Source organism: Hemicordylus capensis, chromosome 6 (genome assembly GCF_027244095.1).
Source record: "Hemicordylus capensis ecotype Gifberg chromosome 6, rHemCap1.1.pri, whole genome shotgun sequence".
NCBI classification, from domain to species: Eukaryota; Metazoa; Chordata; class Lepidosauria; order Squamata; family Cordylidae; genus Hemicordylus; species Hemicordylus capensis.
Window position 1 is genome coordinate 88077652 of NC_069662.1, and position 16957 is coordinate 88094608.

The 16957-nt window shown below is 44.2% G+C and overlaps 1 protein-coding gene across 4 annotated transcripts in view; it reads right to left on the minus strand.

Moving 5' to 3' along the window:
- Nucleotides 1-16957, minus strand: part of POU6F2 (POU class 6 homeobox 2) — a 559658-nt gene that overhangs the window by 140133 nt on the left and 402568 nt on the right. For all 4 annotated transcript variants that reach the window (XM_053259876.1, XM_053259878.1, XM_053259879.1 and 1 more), the window contains one exon: nt 3174-3541. In XM_053259876.1, the coding sequence (XP_053115851.1) occupies nt 3174-3541 (368 nt within the window). The remainder of the gene's footprint in view (nt 1-3173; nt 3542-16957) is intronic.

Here is a 16957-nt window from a genome sequence, read left to right on the forward strand (position 1 = left end):
TAGCGATGGGGACGGGCGGGAAGAAAAAAAGTGGCAGCGGCAGCTGGCCAGAAGGGAAACCAAATGGCAGTGAACAGTGGCGGCGGCTGGCTAGCCAGCCAGCAGGCAGGGAGAGTCTGAGCAGGGATAGTCACAGGGATAGTCTGAGTGGGGGAGTTGCAGGTGCAGCAGGCTGCTTCAAAGGGGACAAGCAGGCCGAAAATGGCAGCAGCAGCAGCAGGTGGGCAGGTGAAGTAGCAGCCGGCAGGCAGGCAGGCGGGTGGACAGGCAGGGGAAGCACGGGGCGGGGGGGAAGTGGCTGGCTGGTAGGCAGCGGGGGAACAGCGGCAGAGGCAGGTGGGTGGGGAAGAAGATGGTGGTGGTGGGAGGGGGGCAGCGGCAGCAAACTTGAGACGCAGATGTTCTGCGCTCAATTCAGCTAGTTATTATTATTCTCTTTTCTAAAGCAGTGGGGAATGCATTTGCCTGGTTTCTCTGTATTGTGTCTATGATTGATTCTCTGCATATTGTCAGTAACGTTGGCCTCATGGGCCAGAAAAGGAGTCATTTGCCCTTCAGCGGCAAGCAGTCTCGGAATTCCCACTGGTGTGTTTTTTCTTGCTGCTTACATAAAGCCTTCTGGTCTGATTCAGTTTGCATATACTGTTGGAGATGAACTTCCAGCGCATCGACCTTTTGCACCAACTGTCTAATGTCCACAAGGGGCATTGGGAGTAGAGACAGTGAGTAAAGGTCTCCCTTTACTCTATGACCCCTGAACTGACTCTGCAGCACTTCCTGTGTTGAGTCACAATCCTTCCTTTCCTCCTAGAGAGCAGAGGGAAACATCTCTCTCTCTCCTTACCTATCCATTATGTAGTCCTTTAGATTAGATATAGGTCTTTCCTATCTAAGCGTATTTCACCAATAAATGTTTAGTGTTTAGTCATACAAGGATCTGCATGTGTTTTCTCTAAACAGCTGCAATATCCAAACCATCCTCTGCTACCTACTCTGTAACTGGAGTGTGTGCTCATTCCTTAGTGCTCTGCTGTTTTACTTATTGTGGGTAAAAATCAACGACCTCTTACAAGATGGAATGGAATTAGCTGGCAGTAGTTGGCATGTACACACAGCCCCTGCAGGGTTTATTTTATTTCCCCTGCAGTGAGTGGATCATTGACTTCCTGAAGAGTGAAATTGACTCTCTGTTACTACTGAGTGGAGACTTCGGGTGTGTTCATACCAGCTGCTTTTCACACCAGTTCTTACTCCTATGCTTGTGTGCTGCAGTGTGTGTCTGGTCTTGAATACCACCAATACATTCAGGCATATCTTGTGTATGTGTGTGAGACTGCTTTAAGCAGGTGGTTTATTGTTACGCACCGAGTGCAAACTAAAGATACGAACATAGGAAGCTGCCATATACTGCGTCAGACCATTGGTCTATCTAGCTCAGTATTGTCTTCACAGACTGGCAGTGGCTTCTCCAAGGTTGCAAGCAGGAATTTCTCTCAGCCCTATCTTCATAACCTTGTGGGTTTCCAAATCCTTGTGTGTAAATCTTTGTAGATATATCATGTACAAACAACCACTTTGTATATAATTGCGCTTTGGCAACATACTGTATGCTTTGGTAGTTTGTTGGTTCAATAAAAAAATCTTGTCCTATCTTGGAGATGCCAGGGAGGTAACTTGAAACCTTCTGCTCTTCCCAGAGCGGCTCCATCCCCTGAGGGGAATATCTTGCAGTGCTCACACATCAAGTCTCCCATTCATATGCAACCAGGGCAGACTCTGGTTAGCTAAGGGGACAAGTCATGCTTGCTACCACAAGACCAGCTCTCCTCCCTGTAAAGTGTGCCGTCAAGTCGATTTCGACTCCTGGAACACGAGCCCTGTGGGTTTTTTGGTAGAATACAGGAGGGGTTTACCATTGCCATCTCCCACACAGTATGAGATGATGCCTTTCAGCATCTTCCTATATTGCTGCTGCCCGATATAGTACCAGCGGGGATTTGAACCAGCAACCTTCTGCTTGTTAGTCAAGCATTTCCCTGCTGCACCACTTAAGGTGACTAAGATGAAAGCAATACCTCTTCCATGGGAAAGATACGTAGCAAAAATCCTGGAACCTTGCTTAATGAGAGTACCCCTCTGAGCATGTACAGTATGATTTTCTAAGCACAGCCACCCTACCCACATCAGTGGAAGCAGCTTTTGGAGAGTAGCTTAGCTTTGGGGCCAAGACCAGTAACTGAAAAGAGGTTCCGAGGGCCAAGCCCTTACAAGCCCCAGCACAAAAGCAGTTCAGGGAACAGAAGAGAGATTATTGCTCAGCTTTTCTGAGCAGGCCTGAGTGGAGGAGAGTTTTGAGTGCTGAGGCACCAGTGAAGGGTAACTCCCATTAGGAAGACAAGCCTCAAGAGGCCCTTAGGGTAAGCTTCCTTATTTCTGTGGACAAAAGGCAAGTAGAACAACAAAAGTCACTTTTATAAGGTAATTAAACAGCAATTGAAGGAGCTTTTAAATACAGGACATTAGGCTGTTGTGAACTCAGAAAAATCTAACCATTTCCAATGCTGAATATCCATTTCCACACTAAAATGTTCTAAAAGTACAAAGGTTTCATTTGACAAGGAGAAAATGCCCATGAAACTAAATGGGGCCATTTTGTGCATCCTTCATGCCAACCCTGTCTCTGCAATCAGCCCCCAAAACTGCGACTTGTCTGAATTCTGAACTGCAGTCTATCTGATCTTTCTGTAAATAGGGAGCAGCATCCAGTCTCTTTCTGCTGACACAACACGGGTTTTTTTTTTAACAACATACACCACATGTGGCCCTTTAAATGAAATTGGGGAGTGTCTTAGCGGAAAAGAAGCATTACACCAGAGCTTCTAAACAGAATGTTTTCACCCCAAAGCTTTAGCAAAATGGTGCCTTTTTGCACAAATAGCGAGGAGAAGTTTTTCTAAAGGCCAAAACAAGTGGAGGGGGTGGGGTTGAGGGGAAACAGGAGAGAGTTGAACAAAAATAGAGATTGTGGGACAATAGTGATTGACAATATGGTTCACTGGTGCAGACAGTTACTGAAACAAACGATAAGGAGAAACTTTGGAAGACAGGGTGACAAAATATAAGAAGAAGATAAATGGCCATAGACCACATCCTCAGGCAGTGAGGGGCCCTACCTGGAGTGGATTTGGTGGTGTGAGAGGTGAGGGAAGGCCATGTCCTGGTGACTGGTTGGGCTTCTGAGGGGAGCTTGACGACTGCTGCGCTGGTGGTGGCTGGCTCTGGCTCTGAGGCTGTGTTTGAGGGGGCAGCGGCGGTGGCTGTTGCTGTGGTTGCTGCGGCTGAGGCTGTTGCGGTGGCGGCGGCGGCTGCTGTTGCTGCTGCTGCGTTTGGTTTTGTGGCTGACTGGCTTGCCCCGGTGGCTGCTGGCTAGTTTGGCCCTGTTGCTGCTGCTGCTGCTGCTGCTGCTGCTGCTGTTGCTGTTGGTGCTGGAGCTGTTGAAGATGCTGAAGCTGCTGAAGTTGAGAATTCAGGGATGAGGTAGCTACAAGTTAAGAAAGCCAAACTGGGATTACAAAGGATCCTTCTCATTTATGGTAAAATATAGTGCCAGTCTTTAGACCACTGTCCAAAGAGCAGTGACGTTCCTAAGAAGAATACAGTAATCGGCCACCTTGGCCAATTCATGGCTGGTGGGCTGTGCTGTTGGGGACAAGCCATGAAGACCTGCTGTGAAGAGACAGTTGGACAAACCACATATGATCTTTTGTTTGGAAGTGTGGCATTTTCCAACAGTCAATGTAGTCCACCAGATAGGGAAATGAAGTTAGGAGAGAGATCTGGATTTGACTCCCACTTTTCGTTTGGCTTCTTCACACAACAGCTCTAGACAAGCCAAAGCCTCCCAGTTTCCATTCCCCATCTTTAAAATGGAAATACTGGCAGTTCATAGCTTGTGTCATGAGGATGTGCTGATGGGATGACTATAATGTACTTTTAGGAAGTTTTTCAAGTAACGTATAAAGAACAAAAATCAACCACAAGCCAAAAAAAGGAAATTCCTATGAGTCTCATTGTGCAAAGAGATAAGAAGAAAGCAACTTAAATTTGTTATAGCTGTTTTATGGCTACTGAGCTCTGTGTGCTGGTGAAGGATAATAAAAGGAATAAAATAAAGATTCAGTGTTGTTAAACGGCAAAGCTGCCTGGAGAGCTTAAATGATTATACATGGGAGCATATGCATGGTGTCAAAGAAATTAAGATGCACATCAGAATAAAAAAGATTGAGACAAGGGTTTGGGCACAGAGCCCTAGACTAGCAAAGCCCTGGTTTGCAAAGCAACTGTAATATCAGCACTGGACACAATCTAGCCAAATGTAACAACTTTTAGGTCCCATTGACATTACACATATGCTTTAATTCTCCCATTGAACTCAGTGGGGTTTAGACCTACTTCGTTTTGACTGGAGTGTCCTCTGAATTAAAATTGCACATATATTTTGGCTAGAAATTATTGCTGTTGATGTTTTATCTGCATAATCTTTCAAAATTTAGAAATTTCCCAGAAAAGGATTTTTGTCCGAAAAGAATTTCAGATTTTCTAAACGAATTGCAATTTTTCAGAATCACCCTGACATATATTGCTAGGATTGACAACCCTTCTTTGGCTTCCAGATCTTCCAGACATGCAATTCAGTTTGATGAACAGTCAGTCGAACAGTTTTATTTGTCACCCCACACCCTGCTATTGGTGTCATTAAGCAAAGAAATATATTTTCTCCAGTTTTGCTGTTGTCATTTTAAAATCAAATGGTTGATTTATTTTTCACACACACACAGGCACACACACACACACACACACACACACACACACACACACACACACACGCTCCAGGCCTCAAACTTGCTTCGGTAGAATATACTGAGGATCATCACCCCGATCCATCAAGAGAGCTCTGTATGTGTGTGTGGTACTCATGTGGATACGTATGAGCATCTGAACGTTTATCCCTCTCAGCATCATGAGACTAGTCCAGCCCTATTAAACTGCCTAGCTGCATCATTTCATGGGGATATGCATCTGTCACCAGCAGATCAAGCCAGAGACCACCAGTAGATCTACATGATTGGTTTTCCATGGTCATGGCTGGATCAGGCCAAAAGTTAATATTCAACAGTGCAATTTCTTTTCAGTTTAAAAATGATTTCACTTTCTGTTTGAAAGGGGAATCCCTTCCCCCTTCATTTTATCCACCTCCTCATTCAGGAATAGATCCAAGTGTCTGTTTTCAGATCCAAATAGATCATGCAGAATGGCTCCTTGTTACTTAAATAAGGGAGGATAGTTTTTATTATCATCATCATCATCACATATGCATGCCACCACTTCTCCAAGGAGCTCAGAGTAGCATATATGAGGATTTCCCCTTTTTAGGCTTATAACAATCCTGTAACTGGCCCAAGGTCACCCAATGAGTTTATTAATCAGTAATGTTGCCTTTATATTGACTCAGATCATTGGTCCATCTAGTCCAGGACTGTCTACAATGGCTAGCAGAGACTCTCCAAGGCCTGAGGAAGTCTACTCCACACCTTCTACCAAGATCTGGTGATCCCAGGGATTGACCATGAGATATGTAAACGAGACTCTACTACTGAACTAGTCACTCCCCCAAAACTCAGCCAGGGGGAACTACAGGAGTCAAATATAGAAATGTACAGGCACAACCCAGATTTGAGTTATTGCTTACTGGAATACATAAATTGCCAATAATATTCATTCGTATGTTCTATTTACGTTTGTGTATTTACTGTGCAATAACAGTTTCCATACTCATTTAAAAAGCTGCATTTGGAAAATAAACAAGTGGGCCTAATCAGAATGAATAGAGCTTTCTTTCTACTTCTATTAACTCTGTGTCTCTAACCTAGGATCCCCTCCCATGTGCTGTGAATTTGGTTTGCATGTCAGCATACAGGTGAAACTCGGAAAATTAGAATATCGTGCAAAAGTCCATTAATTTCAGTAATGCAAATTAAAAGGTGAAACTGATATATGAGACAGACGCATTACATGCAAAGCGAGATAAGTCAAGCCTTAATTTGTTATAATTGTGATGATCATGGCGTACAGCTCATGAAAACCCCAAATCCACAATCTCAGAAAATTAGAATATTACATGGAACCAAGAAGACAAGGATTGAAGAATAGAACAATATCGGACCTCTGAAAAGTATACAGTGTACTGTGCTTGATTGGCCAGCAAACTCGCCTGACCTGACCCCATAGAGAATCTATGGGGCATTGCCAAGAGAAGGATGAGAGACATGAGACCAAACAATGCAGAATTGCTGAAGGCCGCTAATGAAGCATCCTGGTCTTCCATAATACCTCAGCAGTGCCACAGGCTGATAGCATCCATGCCACGCCGCATTGAGGCAGTAATTGCTGCAAAAGGGGCCCAAACCAAGTACTGAATACATATGCATGCTTATACTTTTCAGAGGTCCAATATTGTTCTATTCTTCAATCCTTGTCTTCTTGCTTCCATGTAATATTCTAATTTTCTGGGATTGTGGATTTGGGGTTTTCATGAGCTGTACGCCATGATCATCACAATTATAACAAATTAAGGCTTGACTTATCTCGCTTTGCATGTAATGCGTCTGTCTCATATATCAGTTTCACCTTTTAATTTGCATTACTGAAATTAATGGACTTTTGCACGATATTCTAATTTTCCGAGTTTCACCTGTATGTCAGCATATGATTTTCAAAGTGTTGTATATTTTGAGTGGCTGCCATTTTAAAGAAACATGGTGTATTAGCAAATAAAAAAACAAACAAACAAATAATATCTTCCTGATGGGGTTCTCTAGGATTCTTTGCTATTTGCCGTGAATTTGGTTTCAATTGGACTATAAATGTGCACACACACATACACCTACTTTATAAGCCTTCTTCCCTTTGGAAAGTAAGCTAAAAATCAAATAACAATATAAAAAACTCCTCACAGGGATAAATATATCAAATTTTGTCAGTGGCAATTGTTTTCAAAATACCATAGGACCCAGCTGACTCATCACCTGCTAAAGTGACCAAGAGATCTGGACCCACAATCCAATGACCATACACCATTGTCAGGATTAAACCACTGAGCCCTAACATCCTGAATGTCATACCTGAGCAGGGATTTGAATGCAGAGCTCACTGGTCCAAATCCAATACTATCCACTATTCTATAGTATGAAGGAAAAAGGTATTGAGAAAGAGGGAGCATCAGGATATTAATATGGCCATATTCTGCCAATTGGCGATAAATAGAATGGAGTCACCCAGGCTGTATAAAGACAGTGGATCTGTGCAAGACTTTTACATGTGACAAATATCAGACAGCTACATTAAAAATGAGAAACTTAAGCAAGTTTGAGGAGCAATGCATGATCTCATTACAATCAATAATGAGAAACAAACTCCATTGTTTATATTATCTGTAGGGCTTGTGAGAGATGCTATGATTGAGTAACTTGAAGCCAGCATAGTACATTAGGCCAGAAGCTCACCATAGTAAATGACTCACTGACCATAGTAAATTAGTCCATTTATTCATATTTGCAAAATGCCACAGAGGACATGCCTGTAATATAAATGTACATTTTTAGTGTAAATATGGTACAATCTACAACAGTGGGTCTTTCTTTGAGGGATTTCCCTTTTCTGGAACCATGCACTGACCCAAGAAGTTATGTAGAGAACAAACTCCTATGAAAATGCAGGTTGTTGAGCCAGCTAGAGACATTCCATTGTCAGGGACTCTGCCGTGTTCTGTGGCATTCTTAGCTTCATGGCTAACCCAGTAGTATGTGCAAACTGATTCAGGTACAAATCGATTTGTACCCGAATATAGCTGATTTGCGTGATTTGGAGACACAACAAATCACCCCTGTGGTCCATTGGCTAGATTCAGATCCAAATCGAATCACGCCTGATTTGTGATTCAGATCCAAATCGAATCACGCCTGATTCGTGATTCAGATCCAAATCGAATCACGCCTGATTCAATTTGAATCAATTTGAGATTCAGATCCCTCCTATTAATTTCCCCAGATTCCCAGCTTTCATTTTAAGAAATAAGCTAAGCTCTAGCCCATGTAGAAGTGGAGTTATGGAGCAAAATGTGTGGTCACTATTTTTCAAGTGTTTGGATTCTTTGGTGTATAATAACTTCCCCTCAATGAATCCTTATGAGGATTCATTACACACCTTCATTTCTTCTATGATTTTGACTGTCTTTTGGACAGTGGAACATAGGAAACTACCATATACCGAGTCAGACCATTGTTCTATCTAGCGCAGTATTGTCTTCACAGACTGGCAGCGGCTTCTCCAAGGTTGCAGGCAGGAATCTCTCTCAGCCATACCTTGCAGATGCCAGGGAGGGAACTTGGAACCTTCTGATGCTCTTCCCAGAGCAGCTCCATCCCCTGAAGGGAATATCTTACAGTGCTCACACTTCTAGTCTCCCATTCATTTGTAACCAGGGTGGACCCTGCTAAGCTAAGGGGACAAGCCATGCTTGCTACCACAAGACCAGCTCTCTTCCCATGACAGTGCCAACTGTCTACTGCCATGTGCCAACTACACTCCTCTCCCACTCGCAAGGCAGTGGGGTACTACTGAATTTATGTTCTAGGATTTTTTTTTTAAGTGTTTAGGCTCTTTGGTGTCTAATAACCTTTCCTCATAATGAATCCCTATGAGGATTCATTACACACCAAAGAGTCTAAACACCTCAAAAATATAAAAATATAAAATATAAACTGAATATCCAGCAGCTTGTGGGTTGAGGGGTAGTTGGAACATGGGATGCCACTAATTCCCCACCCCCACCTGCAAAGCAGTGGGGTCAAAATGAACAGAAGAAATGAAGGTGTGTAATGCAGACACAAAAGAATCTAAACACTTCAAAAATACCTTAAAAATAAATTGAGTACCCCAGTATGTGTGTGTGTGTGTGTGTGTAGTTGGCAGTTGGCAGTTGGCACTGCCCAATGATAGTCAAAATGAACCGAAGAATCAAAGGTGTATAGTGAATCCTCATAGAGATTCATAATGAGGAAAAGTTATTAGACACCAAAGAACCTAAGCATTTCAATATTCCTAAACATTAAAATGAGTACCCCACTGCCTTGCAGGTGGGGGTGCGGTGTAGTTGGCACATGGCAGTTGACAGTTGGCACTGTCCAGTGACAGTCAAAATGAACAGAAGAAATAAAGGTGTGCAATGAATCCTCATAGGGATTCATTATGAGGAAAAGTTATTATTCACCAAATAATCTGAACACTTGAAAAATAATGACCGCACATTTTGCTCCATAACTCCATTTCCTCAAAGGCTAGAACTTAGCTTTAAAAAAAAGAGAAGAAAGCTGGAGATCTGTGTAAGGGTTAGGATATGGCAATGTCGAATCCCCATTATTTCCTAGGGCAGAAATGTTCAAAATAAGTAAAAACTAAAATAATTCATTAAACATCAACCAAGTGTTCCACTGCCTTGAAATCTGGGTGGTAGGTGGCATCCATGGGGACCTACCTACCACCCAAATTTGGTGCCCCTAGAGCCTTGCTAAGTGGTCCAAATCAACCCATATCCAAATCAAATCAAAGCAAATACAAATCGAAACTGGGGTGATTGGGGGGGGTAGATTTGGACAGAAAACAAATCAGGGGTGATTTGTTTGGGGCACAAATCAAATTTAAAAAAAACTGATTTGTGCACATCCCTATAACCCAGTCCTGGTGATGATAGAATCCAATGGAAATAGGATCCACATCTTTTTTTGGAGAATTTAAAATGCTTCTGCAAGAATTCTGGTTCAAACTAAAATAATCCCACAACTAAAAAAGCCAATTACTTTGTTGTTGTTGTTGTTGCTGTTGTTGTAGTAGCAGTAGCAACTTTTTTGTTTTGAAAAATTAACCTGTCTGTGTCCCAGCATTAAAGGTTTTAAGTTGTTTTTTCATGCTCTAACTAAGGCCCATAACTCATCTAAATCCAGAGGGTCAGTTCGGCCAAAGACAACTCAATGGACTCCTCCCCATGTTCAGATGCAGTATACCTCAGATTCCCAGATGCTGGGAACACGGAACAGGGAACGGTTGTCACCATCATACCTGCTTGTGAGAGGCATCTGACCAGTGCATTGTCGACAATGGAATGTTGGATTCGATCAGGTCTGCACAACATAAGGCTTGGGGCCTGAATTTGGCCTGTGGAGATTTTTTGCTGGCCCTAGGTAGGAATATCCTGCAGCAATACCAGCAACCATTAAGAGCACTTGGTTGGTCCCCCTGACAAGCAGTGGTGGCTTAATGCAGATGACTGCTTGAGACCACATGCCCACCTTGCCAGCCAGAGTCCACTGACACTCATCCCACTTTCCCCTGACTCCAGTCCTCTGCACCCTCACTTTCATTAATATTTTTAATAATTATTTTTAATGTAACAATTAATGTGCTGAAAATTGACCTCTGCCCCCTGCACACCAAGTCATGATTGGTTCCGGCCCACCAGGGCATTTGAGTTGTGCACCTCTGGATTAGGTGGACCTAATCCACCTAATCCACAAAGCCATTCTCAATTGTTCCAAGGCTCAGAACGGGTTTCAATTAGAATGCCAAGTGATCAGTCTGTATCCTTAGTGTCTTCACATAAGGAAGCCTCTGCATATTGCTTGATTCTGACTGATTGCTGCAGTGTACATGTGAGAGTGAGTACAAATGGAAAAGGCTATGTTAGGCATCTGAAGCAACCTCGAACCACGTGTTTTATTGTGTTACTTTTCCCTCCAGCCTTTTATTTCCATAATTGTGCAGATGTTATACAATTGTGCCTTAATGCGAAATAATGCAATATACGATGGACTAAAAAGGAGAAAATCATACATTAAGGCCATTCATATTTGACTGAGCAGAGAATTTGGCTCTTGCTGTTTTGAGGAGACGAATCCCTTTTTCCACTCTCCTCCCCCCACCCCACCCCCCTAATGGAGAATGGATTTATATATTGCCTGAAACTGAAAAGTGTAACTAACTTAAGCATCTGGGCCAATGCTGAGATTGACATGGCCTGCCTTTCCTATCTTGTTTATCTTTTAATGAGCTATGCTCCTTTTCTCTTCTTTGAAGCAGATTTCTAAGGACTGAATGCACACAATGAATAGGCTAATGCAAGCCTGCATTTACACTGCCACCATTATATAATGAGGGGTGTGGGCTATCCACAAATCACTGCCCCCCTCATACATGCTTGAATTTCTCTTTTGAGGGGTGAAATGAAAGTTGCTGTTTTTTATATGACTTAGTGCCCAACAGATGGGGGGTGGGGATGAGGTGGGGATGAGACTTAATGGCTCAACAGATTTAGTAATGGGATACAGAGCATATTACTTCTAGATCAGTGGTTCAAATCCAGTCTAGGTCAATACCAGGAACAAAAGTCATGGCGTTCTGATGGTTGCAGAGTGCCCTATATTATATTAAATGAATTGGTTGTCTTCTGGTAAATACGCTGCCTGCACAGGGCCACACTGTCTGTGAAAGAAACTGTCTCTGTCTATCATAAAACCATGCTTGGTGTTTCAGGGCAGAAGTTAAGGAATTAAAATATGACAAGGTGGATCTCTGCCTACCAAGGGCTGGAAACAGCTCCCAGTGGTATGTTACAAGGTAATATTGTGATTCTGTTGAGTTTACTGTGAGTTTCTGCGGGTTGACAGGTGCATATATAATAAATACCAGCAATTGTGCACATTGACATGAAGGTATGGGAAATCTGCACAAACTGAATCTGTGAAAGAGTCAACAGGAGCTTTCCCAGACACCAGGCTTTACTGCGAGTTTGAAGGTGCCCCAAAAACCCGACACAAAAAGTGGATTTTTAAAACCTGGATATAAATCAGGCTAAACTCTAACGTGCAATGAAAAACCTAAATTGTGTGTGAAGTGCTCCCCAGAAACTTCCAGCAACATCTGGTGGGCCACTGTGTGAAACAGGATGCTGGACTAGATGGACCATGGGCGTGATCCAGCAAGGCTGTTCTTATGTTCTGGGGTAAAGATTCAAGGGGAGCCCCAAACTAAAAGCCAAGTGTGAAAAACTTCCAGGGGATTTAATCACACATTACCTGGTCATGACAGACAATCGTCAAATGATGCTGGACAATGTGAACTGATTGCAGAACCTTTTGTGTACTCCTCAGTTAATATGTATAGCCTCCCCATAAATTCTTTTTATTGCCCAAGCAATATGCATAGTCCCCTGGTGGACATGGCTACCGTACACACTGTCCTATTGATGTTGTCTAACTTCACATGCACTTTCTCCAATATCTTTGTGAGACTATGCTTCTTAACCAGGCGGTGTGTGAAAACTGCTGTTCTTGCTTATTTGTACACATTATTGTGAACATAATGTGTCTAGTTCATACACATTATTCACACCTGGTATGAATGTGCACAATTCACTTGGGTGTACACAAAATAACCACAACACAAGGACCAAAACATTCGAAGATGACTGTGAGGTGACCAATGGAGTTTGTAGTTATAATACATTTTGCTCAAGCAATTGCGATGCCCATATGCACAGGTAGTACATGGGCATATGGGCACAGCATGTGCATGGGCACTGCTAAAAATCAACCCCAGAGAGGTATCCTATTCATCAGTTTCCTGTTGACAGGCTGCTTTGATCATTTAAGAGGAATGCTTTTTCTTAGGGCTGTGTAAGGAAAAGCTTATACCACAGCCAGCCTTATACATCTTGGTGACCAGAGCAAAATACTAATAACTAGCAGACCCAGCACAGAGCAACTGTGCCCCTAGTTCTCTCCCCACCACCACCGCAGCAACCAAACTGGCTCTCTGGCCTGTCTTCATTTTGTCTACATCCCTTCAGACGTTCTCCCCCACCGTCCCTTCAGTCAGTTCGTTCTCACCCCATCAATTCAGTCACTTTGTTCTCTGCCCATCCCTTCCGCCACTTCATTCTCCCCACATCATAGGAACATAGGAAGCTGCCATATACTAAGTCAGACCATTGGTCTATCTAGCTCAGTATTGTCTTCACAGACTGGCAGTGGCTTCGCCAAGGTTGCAGACAGGAATCTCTCTCAGCCCTATCTTGGAGAAGCCAGGGAGGGAACTTGGAACCTTTTGCTCTTCCCTTCAGCCACTTTGTTATCCCCCCATCCCTTCAGCCACTTCGTTTGCCGCTCCTCCCCCCACCACATCCGTTCAGCCACTTTGTTCTCTCCCTCCACCCCACATCCCTATAGCCAGTTCTGTCACCACCACCACTTTCTCTTGACTGGCCAGCCGCCGCTTTTCGGCATTCCTCTCCCTCTCCTGGCAGCTGCTCGCAAACTCTCATGAGAACTGCCACGCACAGGGTTAGCCTTAAAGAATTATGTACAGAGATCCTTTCACTCTGTCCCAATCCCAGTGTTTGTGAGCCTGGCTTTCCTGCTTTACTCATCCAATTGAATTCTGTATTTATTTCTGTATTACCTAAGTAGCTTTATGAGCCCTGCTGGGCTCTTCTTCACATTCTTCTATTTCCTACAGATTAGAGAGTCAGCTAACCCACAGGAAATCACTGGCTTGGCTCAGGAGCTTAGAGAGGCCGGCGGCAGCCTGTGTGTGGCACCTGCCACGCCCCCCTAGCCCCGCGTCAGACGTCAGATGTGGGGGAGGTGGTTTTCATCCCAAACGGGGCCGCGCAGCCCTGTTTGGAAGGGAGAGTGGCCTGCACTGCACTGGGCAGCGTGGGCCGGAGTGACTCTTACTGCCATGCTGCCAAAGCAGTGCAGGCCGATCTCTCTCATAAACAGGGCCACATGGCCGCGTTTGGGAGAGAGATTGATCAGCCCTGCTGTGTTGGCAGCGAGAGGCAGGGAGAGTCACTCTGGCCACGCTGCCAATGTAGCGTGGGCCGATTTCAGCTCCAAACGGGGCCACACGGCCCTGTTTGGGACTGAAATAACGCCCCCGTGTCTGACATCAGATGCAGAGGCGTGTCTGGGGCCGCACTTGCAGTCCCTGATTGGTGGAGGCCCGGCTTCTTTGAACCCATTCACCTAATGGTGGCTCCGCCCCTGGCTTGGCTATTCCCCCAATTTGCCTCACACTGAGGTCTTCCATATCCTGTGCTGGTCTTTGACCGTAATAAAGATGATTGATTGATTGATTGACTGATTGAGACCTTCCATCTTTCCAAAAAAGCCTTGCCCATAAATCCCCTAACTATACTGGTATAGGCCTTTCTAGAGATAAATCCTCCACAGTCTCCAAGTCACAACCAGCCACAGTCTACCTGGCACTATACTCTGGCATAGATCCTGTTTCCTGGACTGCCTCCCTCCATGTCTGATCTTAGGAGTGCAGGTCTCCCCTCAGGTATCTGAGGAGTCTCCCCCTCCTGAACAATGTCCACCAAACTTAATAACCCATATAATCCCCACCCAAAAGTGCCTTTCTGCTTCCTCCCAAATTTTAAATGAAGAGTTGTTTCTCAAGCTTTCCCTTTGTCTGCACCACCATGTGACTTACCTCCCAGTACCATGCTCTTTGCTTCTTGCTTTTGATAGTCTTGTGTTAAATACTTGGCTAAGATTTTGCTTACCCCTGACCTTGATAATGGTTCATCATGGTATTCCTTGGCTTGGCATGTACAATCAGCTTCAGAGGTGACACATTTATGTATTTATAGTATATCTCATCTTTCATTGATCATGGAACTGAATGCAGATTACATGGAGGTCCTAGGCACTAACCTTTCCAGGCACTGACCAGACTTACCTTCAACAAGGTGGCTGTATCATGGACCTTCAGACCATGTCCTGAGGGCATAGCTAGGGGAGAGGGGGCCTGTGTTCATCCCTCTCTCTGGTGGCCCCCCAGAGTGAGGAAGATAATGAAGAAAATAAGAAGGGATGGATCTGGAGGGCCCTCAGGAGCTGGGGGCCCGTGTTCTTTGAACCCTTTCGCTCAATTATAGCTACGCCCCTGCCTGAGACCCAAGTAGAACTCCTTCCATTTATTGCAGCAGCAATATAATTGTCCAGGCAGGCACCTAAAGCCATGCCGTATCAAAGCTGGCCCCGTTTCATAAACTCAGCAATTTTGCTGCAGCAAGACAGAGCCTTCACTTTCTGCTCTGATCAAATCTAGATTCCCCCCACCCCCTTGGGTATTTCATATGACTTAAAGATGAAAGGCAATGAAAAACAAGTATTAAGGAGGAAACTATAATAATTTATAAGGAGTTGGTGGTGTCTTAATATCATGAAATACGGAGAAACTTGTCTGAAAAATGATCGATTCCACTGTTTTAATTTTCCCCCACCAGACAATACAGTGAAAGAACCTGGAATCATTTTTTAAAATGTTCTAGTTAGGAAGATCAACTAAAAAGCAGCACAAATATGTTTGAAGCTGCTCCCACCTGAACATAACTTAATTGTTTTCTTTTCCTCTTGGCTTATGACAGAATTTTTGATTCAAGTTCCCTGTGTGCACTGTAAAAATGGTACTAACTTATTTTAAATGTCCAAATGCAAGAAAACTGTTGAAGAAATTAGATTTTAATACACTATTGGTTTCCTCAGTGCAAATGGGAGTTAAAGCAGCATATTGTATAGAAAGTTGTAGCATCATTCTCTAGATTGGGTTGACTCATGAAAAAGGCATCAGAGAAACATTATGGGTATTTCTTAAAGTGTGTGTGAGGGGGGGAGTGGGGAATGGGATGACACACATTATTTCTTTATTTCAGTTTATCCTACCCCTGAAGCAGCTAACAACAGTTTAAGAAAAGAAAATACAATACAAACAGAACATCCCATTAATACATAAATTACACAGGGAGGCTATTCCCACGATCCCTGGAAAGTGGGCTAAGGGAGCTTAGCCCACTTTCCAGGGATCGTGGGAACTACCGGGCTCCCAAGGCGGCAAGCCCGCCTAATTCCCCCTCCCTTTAAATGAGGTTAATGGAGCGAGCGCTCTGCTAACCTCATTTTTTTTGCTTGTGTGTCGCCATGGCATGTGGCAACACATGAGTAAACCCCCTACTGGGAGGCTGCAAACAGCCTCCTGGACTCAGGGTCTCTCCAGGATTCCCCGCGTACTGGTGCGAAGCATCTTGGAACTCCCGGGGGCCGCATGGCCCCCAATACCCACAGCCCCCACCGGCTCTGAGATGGAGCCAGCGGCCGTGTGGGTGGCCAATCCGGCCGCCCAGCTATGAGTGGCTGCTCATCTGTGGGGAGAGCGGGCTAAGCCCGCTCTCCTTGCAGACCACACTGAGGCGCTTCCCAACAATCATGTGAAGTGCCACAGGAATTAAAATTATACTCTTGATCCAGCTCTACTCACACACATTTGGTCATGTGCAGCAGCATATGGCCCCTGGGTGCTTTCCAGATTACATGCTGCAACAGGGGTAAAATGCTTCGCCCTGGCAGGATTGTACTGAAAATGATCCCCAGAATCTCAGATTCCTACAATGGGAATATACAGATATTTTTCTGCAATGGACTTGCAACATTGTAGCACTATAACGCAAAGATAAAATCCAAAATAAGACATTGGAAATGTGAACGGCACCTTCTGTCAGCACAGGGACTGCAGTGTCACAACACAGGAAGTACAGCAGCACACTTTGCAGATCCATAGTGACCGTCTTGTAAGGTTTAATCTAGAAAGTGCCCTGGTGGACATGCACAACAAATGAAACATCTCACCAGTGTCTCAGGGCTTGTGGGTGGGCTGTGCTGCTCCAGGTTGGGAAGAGGGCAGGTCTGAGTTTTGGCCACCTGAACAATGGACATGTGACATCTCCAGCACCAGCTGGTGGAGACTCATGAGGCTATCGTGACCTTGGCTGGTCTTGCAA